Below are 8,543 nucleotides of genomic sequence, written 5' to 3'. Positions count from 1 at the left end.
CGCTACTGGTGATCATAGATTTATAATCCACTAGCTGTGCGAAATCATAGAGACGGTCTTAGCCAACCAACATGTGCAATAAGGTATTACTTCATGTTACTTTATTATTCTTTTTCATTCAATGATGCTATCAGTATAATAAAAAAATGGTTAGTTAGGCATGTCCTTATACTTCGATGGAAGCAAGCTCCGAACAGAGAGCTTTTTATTTAACCATTGCAACAATTTCTTGAACTTACAGGGAGCCATCCAGGTCTAAAATTTGACATATCGTATTGTGGATCTCTTACATTTTGAACAAGTTTATCCAGGGACTAAAACATCCAATGCAGATGGAATTCATGTTTGCAAAATGTAAAAAAGGATTTGGTATTATTTCTTAACCTAAAACTTTAACTCATTGCTAGTTTTTACTTATATCAGTTAACAGTTTTTGCTTGGGTATAAATTTTTGCATTGGATAGGATTAGATTAGAGAATATGCACATAAGTAAAGAAAATGGGGGAAAAAAACTTATGAGCCTAGTGTATTAAGGTTTTGAATTTAAAGATAGATTCAAATGTGTGCGCGCGTGTGTGCGCACATTCTTTTTTTCACGACGCTACAAACACAAAAATCCAATAAAAATCCGGCGGCTCACAAATAGAGCTAAGGGGCAATACAGCAAACAATGGACTTACACCTGCTCCAATGGCTTAAAATACTGAAATACCGTTGATCTGTCTAATATGTTTAAAATTATATTAGCAGACGCTACACGTTGCCAACTAAGCACATGTTTGTTAAGAGATGGTAACGTGATAGATGAATTGTAGGGTGGACAAGCAAGCTTGAATGTTACAGCATTATAGAATATTGCGGATGTTTGTAATTTGAATGTCTCTGAGGTAAAAATAAAAAAATAAAAAATAAAAAGATTCAGTTCGGCATATGCATCGGTTTCTGTACTTCTCCTTCCATTTGTTAATCCGCTATTAGAGCATTAGAGAACTGGTTTAGTTAGACAAGCAAAATGCACTTGGATTCTGTTATTGTCTTGCCATCTTCTGTATTCAACAAGACCTTGAGATTACGTGATAAAGTTGTTTTCTTGTACCATGTTCATCTTGCAGAAGTCTTGGCTGGTACTATTCAAGAAATGCTGATTTTTTTATTCTTGCTTATTTTGGCGTGAAGATTTTTTAGTGTTAAATATGGTAAAAATATTAATCATTATTGTTTTGGTCTTCAAATACAGTAATTGTATCTATCATGTGTTCGAAAATTGAACAGAGCTAGGTTCTACTTGAGGGAAAAAATAACCATAAACATTAGTAACTCAAAGTTCAGGCCCATAAAAGATTTGGATTTGCATAATATATATGACTGAATATATTATTGATATACTTTTATTAATTGAGTCAACTTGTGTTGGTGCCTTTATAATTTATACCAAGCTGTGTTATTTGGATTAAAGTTTGTAAAACGTGAGCTTGACTCAAACGCAGAACAGATGAGTGAGTTTTTTTTTTTTTTAATTAAACGTGGGTTTAGAGGCTGATTTGCTTTGCCTAAACATGAGTTTAGAGAAAATAAACAAAGTCATGGTTGCATTGGCTCTAATGTGACCCAAAAAAAATCTCAAATTACCTCCCCCTTTCTTCATCCATTATTTTTTATTTAATCAAAAGCAACCCATCCTCCTTTAAGAACGGAGTACTGCTATTTTATTTGTAGTTGTCCCTCCCAATCCCAATAGTTGAAAGACTTGGAATTGCTGGGGCCTAAAGATAAGGAATAGTAAAGGTAACAACGAGGATCATATGCCAAAATACAAGGGATATATGTATTCTTATAGAAACACACACACACATCAGACAATTAGGGCAAGTGTAATGGAGGGAATCATGGAGGTATTCCGCTGGCCAAACATGGATAGGATAAGGTCAAGCTTTTATGTGGGAATGAAGAGTGATGAATCAGACAACGTGACTTGGTATAACTCAACATTCCATGGACAGTCCCATGTTCCAAACCGTAAGTGACTTTACAAGGATTTTGGGGTCACCTTCGTAGAGTCAAGTCTGTCCAGTTAATGCATTGATGCTGAGTAAGTCTACGAAGCTTTTCTTTAATATCGTCTACAACGATTTCTGACATGTAACGTAAAGGTTTTGGTCCTAACTGGCTTCCATGTGTTCCATGGCAACCAATAATTGGTTCCCTTAGAAGAAGTAAGACCATAAAGACAAAGGAATCTTTTGGCACTTTTGCATTAATTGAGTAAATATGAATAAATAAAAAAATTACCTCCATGCACCATCGGATTGGAACTTGCACAGTAATTCTTTATAGTAGACTTTCATTTACGTGTCTAAACATGTTGGTACGGTTCGCATCTGATAAGACTAGACGCGTCTCCCATTTTATCACACGAACAAGCATAATGACATGCAATCGGGAAGAGTGAAATTGAAATAAGACATATATAGGGATTAACTATGTTAATCAGAAGCTGTTCTGACTAACTTGCAGACCATTCTTTTTCTCTTTTTGAAAAATAAAACAGATCAGCTTGTAATTCATTTTTAAATCCAAGTCAAATGTTGTTTGTCATTGTTCTACCTAAAAATTAAGTGTCATATGGGTAGCGAGCTAGCGATTTAATGAGAATAATAAAATCTTTCCTGGCAGTTTTTTTTTATTTCTTTTAATATTAAGAATTGAGATTGATAGTTATTATTACTTTATGATATCTTCTTTATTAAAAATTCCGAAGTCTCATTTCCGTCCGTGAGTGTCGGTGGCGCAGTGAGGTGAGCAAGTATACGTGTAGTTTCATGGTAATTCCAGCAAGTCGGTTTTATTCAGGATGGTTTCAATTTAAATCTATGTTCGTGCATATGTATTTTTTTTTTTAAGTAAATTCTATAATTTCGTATACGTTAATATTACGACGCATCCTGGCTAGGGAAAAAAAACATAATATATTGTAACTCACCGCAAGATCCATGTAAATCGCAACTTCACATTCTAACGTTCCAGTCCTTTAAATTAAATGCTTGCTAAATTGCCTTCGACCATTGATAATACTTGCAACAAGTAATACTGATAATTAAACTTTAACAATTTTCCCTTGATACGCGGTTTAAGATTGGGTAGATGAAGGAACTCATCAAAAAAGAAGAAGAAGAGTAGTGGATAAAGACAAAGAAATTGGGGAACCTATGCATTCTCATACTCATATACTCATCTAATTTTATTTACAAATTACTTTATTTAACATGTTTTATCATAATAAAAAATATTAAAATTTATTAACTTTGTTTAAAAATTAAATAAATTTTTAATCTTATCTTATTAAATATGTATATTTTAATAACGTATTTTTTTTGACAAATATTTAATAGAGGGCAAAAAAATTTATAGTAAAAATTGAATTACATGATTTACAATTAGGATAAAAAAATATTTTTTTCTCCACCTTATAAATAGGGGAGTATAATTTAAGTCGTGCTTATTGATATGAAGTACTCATAATTACTCATTAACAAAGCATCTACAAATTTAATCATAAGAAGGAAATTTTCTAGTTTAATTTAATTTAAAAAAATTAATCATTTGGTCCCTGTACTTTAGATTCAATTGTAACTCAATTCTTAAATTTTGTCCCTTACAATTCAATCCCTATAATTTCAATCATTCAAATATTAGTTCTCATATCTTAAAAAATAAAATTATAGAGATTAAAATTATGTTGGTCCCTTTTAATCTTTTATAAATATTATAAATTTTAAAATTTTAAAACATTTTTAATCTTTATAATTTTATTTTTTAAAAATATAAGGATCAATATTTAAGTGATTGAAACTATAAAGCCTAAATTGTAAGATGTAAAATTTAGAGATTGGGTTACAATCAAGTTAAAATTTTAGAGACTGAGTTACAATAAGTTAAAATTTAAAATTGAGTTACAACTGAGTCCAAAGTGTAGGAACCAAATGATTAATTTTTTTTAATTTATTGACCCTTCATAATTAATACTGTCTAGGATATAAATTATAAGCAACTTTCAACTATAATATCCACATGGCACCAATGAAATTTAGTTATATCTATGGTTTTTTCCCATTTACCAATTGGCCCTAATTACTAATGATTAATTAAATTAGAAAGAGAGTATTTATGTCTATTTGTGGCTATATAGTTCCAAGCATGCTAGAGACATAAGGTCTCAATGCAAATAGGGATTCACAGGATTCCTTATCATAGGTTACCCAAATACAAAGATGTAGCAAATGTTTGAAGGAAAATAATTTGATTAATGGCACAAGTTTATATAGAGTTGTAGAAGTACAAGAAAGTAAAGAAGAAGAGCTAAAATTCTAAGTGCAAAGCAATGTAAAAAGGAAATAGAGTGATTTGTTCTTTAGTATCTATATTTGTTGTCCCCCTTTTTACTTCAGCTAAACCCTATTTATAATGTCTACCAAACAATAAGCTTGAATGGTCATGCCGAAATAACCACTCCGACTTGGTATGGGCTCTCGAAATTTGAGGCATGTTCAATTAACCATCCCACATTTATATAAAGGTCTTTCTAACTTAGTCATTCTGAATTTTATAAGTCACATCTTTTCAACTACTCAACACTTATTTAATCAAGCAGGTTTCTTTTAGACAAACCAAGCTCTACTTCATTAGTCAACTTATCAGGGCTCACTCTTCGTTTGTCTAGGCCTAACACTTTGTTTTCCATTACTTTAGCCTTAATTCAACGTCACCTTATTTTAAGCCCAAACAATGTCAATAATTTTTTAAAGAGAATATCATGTGAGAAAGGTAAATAAATTGAGAAAGATATGATAAATTATCATGCTACATAATAAACTAAATCAACACAAGAATAAAATAATAAAAAAATTCAAAAAATACTAAACATTTTATATTTTGATTCAAGGTTAGCAAAAGAAAACGATTTATATTTTGTGAACAAATATTATTGTTTATCACCCAAGGAAACTTCCAAATTACCGTTTGGTACGGACCTGAAGGTGCAGCGCCCAAAGAGATAAAAGCAAATAGAGTAGATTAAAAAAAAACTACAGTAGGCGTGCGCAAGATTAATCTAATGTACTAGTGATTTTACTGCTTCTTGATCAGTAATAATTAATTAAATTAACTCTCAAAACGATGGAAGAGATTCTTCCATGCAGTGGCAAATGAAAAGTCCGGCTCTTAAATCTGACTTGTTTTCAAAAATGAGAACGGTCAAATTTTGGTCTGCGATTTTAATTTCAATTAAAGATTTAGACAACACGCACATACATGACCGGACACGAACACACTCTCCCATATATTCGTGTGCGTGTTTTCTATATTTAGTTATTAATATGTTATCTTGAAATAAGAAATAGATTACTCAGCCGGCCTGACTTCTCTGCAAATCAGTTCTGGATAACAATCACATGCTCTCTTGATCCCCCCCTTGAGATTGACAACCTCAATTTTACCGTTATGATTCGTTTTTTCAGACTAAAAAAATGTACTGTTACCTCAGTGGTGGTCTGGTCTCTAGGCCTTCAGAATGATCTAACTTCTAAGATTCTTCTAGCCTATCAGTCCCCTCCCGTTTTTGCTTGTATGTGAAGGTTGATCAAAACCAAAAAATTCACAACTTAATATTTGTACGCCATGACTCATAAGAAATGATTTTTTTTAACCACTTGTTAAGTTTTATTCTTGGGTGAACTCATTTAATTTGGATTAATTAATTCCAAAGCTGACGTGTTCGATGGACAAAGTTGAAAAGGAATTATAGGCTTTCGTCGCCAGTTATGGCTGGAAATGATCCTCGTGCTTTTGAATGTTACCTGATGAAGACGATGCTTTTGGTTAGGTGCAAGGCCCATGATCTTGGGCCCCAAACATGTCCTTTCAATTGTAACGCCCTGCATTGTTAATATTAATTAAGTCCAGAAATAAATTAAGAAAATCAATAGAAATAAATTAAGAAAATCAATCTATGTATTCCCTTTGCTTGGAATCTAATCTAGCTCAATTAATTAAAGATTATAGGGCATACTGGTTCATGGTTGTTGCTCCGTCATGCTCTGAAAAATCGATCAGCTTTAGCTGTCTCCATTTTGATACTCATTTTTGCTCCATCACATTAATATACAAATCTGTCTTCTTCTTCTGATCTTGCATGGTTGAAGGCTTCGCTTTTGTGCTGTTTGGTTCTCGTGGTAGTTATGTTGCTTTATTTATCACGCTCGTCTTGTTAGTTGGATGGTATATGTTTTGAAAGGTTTTTAAGTAATTTTTTTTGTTCATTAAAAATATAGAATAGTTATCATATACTGTACAATATTCTACAAAAATCTCGGAATCATAAAGATGGTCCTTGACAGCTAAAACCATTTCTGCCCGTTTGATTAAAAAATCTCACAAGTCTGGCTAACCAATTGATATCGCTCAAATTAAACTAGTGCTCACTGAGAACTTGAGGTGAAAAGTCCCGAATCTTTTTTTCGCTTGAACATTTAAAAAAAAAGACTATGAAAGTCCAATTGTTGAAGTGTATATGTGTAGCACAGGCCAGACCCTGCTGCTCAAGTCAAAAACAAAAAAAAGGAATATAAAGCAAAATTTTGAGCTTTAGTGAATCAGCAGCATGCTTCTTTTCGGTTTTAATAAGATTCTAATTCTAATTATATGATTTTAATAAGATTCTAATTCTAATTATATGATTTTGATACCAACTTTTGGCAAAATTTGACTGCAATAATTTCGTGAACTTGAATTAGTCAAGATTCGTATAAATCGGAACACATTATATTATTGACATTTGCATAGGTGGGACTTCAATCACATGCCATACAGAATATTATTTTTTATATATATATATATATATATATAAAATAGAGAGAGGGAGAGTGAGGGCTAACATCTTTGAGAAGACTGCTCTTCAAAAACTAGTTGGCGCAAAAAAGCTCGAGTAATAACTCTCGTATTTTCGAAATAAGATTTAATAAGTTTCATTCTTGGGGATACTCATGATACCATAATATATATATATATATATATATATATATTATAAACATGGGAGTTTGTCAAGAGGTTTGTTTTGATTTTAAAAGTGAAATGGAAAAAACCGCAATCTACTTTAGTAGTTCTCATATTTATATTTTTTCCTACAAGTTATATTAATTAACATATTAAAGTGGCCGGGGTCCGGGTTTCCATTGATAAAGGTAATTTCTATTTTAAATGATTAAAGAGTTATGGAATACCAACATATATCTTTTACAAATAATTAATTTACCTAACTTTTCAATATTTATAAATTGGTCATCTAGCTCCTATATTTATAATTATACGAAGTAGCTTTGAATTTGTAAGAAGTGTATCGTGTGTGAGAGAGAGTAATTAAGTTTCAGTAGCCATGATGAATTTTTAAACAGTAACTCAACTGGTTATTAGGGTCTGGCTGACGCGAAAATACGCTCTTGATGTGTTGCTCTTAATATATTGCTCTTATGATCTGTTTTATTTCTGATTTTATACCGATTGGCCATGAATGTGTGCTGTCATGCAACAGGTTGTACGTTCAACTCCATGACTGATTGACACCATGAATGTGCTTGAATGGCATTCTTATTATATAAAAGTCAGAAGAAGATCACATGGCTTTGTGATTGCCAATAAACCCTCTTTTCACTTCCAATTCAATACAAAAATGACACACTATTCTATATCCATACATGCCAATGGCCAGTAATAACTGAATACAAGAACCAAAAATTATTCTGAATCCTACAACGTAGCACTGTTTTAACTTTTAACCTCTCTGTGATATTTCCTTAATTTGGTAGATGTTTCCCTATAAAGTATTACGTGCATGTTCTTTTCTAATTAGTTGAGAAGAACATCCGGCAAAGTGAAGCAGACATGGTAATTGCTGTTAGATTCATCCTCTATTGGATTGAAGAAGAGGTAAATGTGGGACCCATCCTGGACCCCACAATCATGCAGGGACACCCTCTGGTCCTCGTCTTCGTCGTGATTCATCAGGGGACAAAGATCAGTATCAAGAAGGAGGATCAGACGGTCACAAGGGATCTTCTGGTGGGCCCCAATCTCCTTCTTTAGGTCAGCCACGGTGGCGTCATTGCTCATCTGCACGTAGAAAAGCGTCCCAGTCAAATTCTCCACCGCCACTTTCATGGCGTCGATCTTTCAATTAATTACACAGATGTGCAGGCTCGATCTCCATTTTGGCACTGTAATTTGTTAAGTTAATTAATAATGGATCAACAATAATGGGGTTCCAAGAAGGGCAAGGGGAAATTAGGGTGTTTAGCTGCATTGTCGGGAATTAGTTTTCTCTTGATTAGAGGCAGATTAAAGAGTGTCCATGAAGAGATTTTGTATCCGTTAAAAGGAAGGAGATTAAAGAGTCAACTCGTGGATTTGCACTAAGATTAGTTGATACGGTGGGGAAGGGAGATTAAAGTTTTGTTGGTTAGAAAAGCGATTGGATTATCTGTTCTCTTTTTAC

General features: G+C 32.7%; 1 protein-coding gene across 1 annotated transcript; it reads right to left on the bottom strand.

The window, feature by feature from the left end:
• Positions 1 to 7,704: 7,704 nt before the first annotated feature.
• LOC129312858 (uncharacterized) lies at positions 7,705 to 8,280 on the bottom strand. The gene has a single exon (XM_054955617.1). It carries the CDS (start codon positions 8,207 to 8,209, stop codon positions 7,898 to 7,900), a length of 312 nt encoding a protein of 103 aa, XP_054811592.1. The 5' UTR covers positions 8,210 to 8,280; the 3' UTR covers positions 7,705 to 7,897.
• Positions 8,281 to 8,543: the final 263 nt, after the last annotated feature.

Source organism: Prosopis cineraria, unplaced genomic scaffold (genome assembly GCF_029017545.1).
Source record: "Prosopis cineraria cultivar Desert tree isolate PC_DT_omini unplaced genomic scaffold, ASM2901754v1 PC6, whole genome shotgun sequence".
NCBI classification, from domain to species: domain Eukaryota; kingdom Viridiplantae; phylum Streptophyta; class Magnoliopsida; order Fabales; family Fabaceae; genus Prosopis; species Prosopis cineraria.
This window is presented reverse-complemented; position numbering and strand designations above follow the sequence as displayed.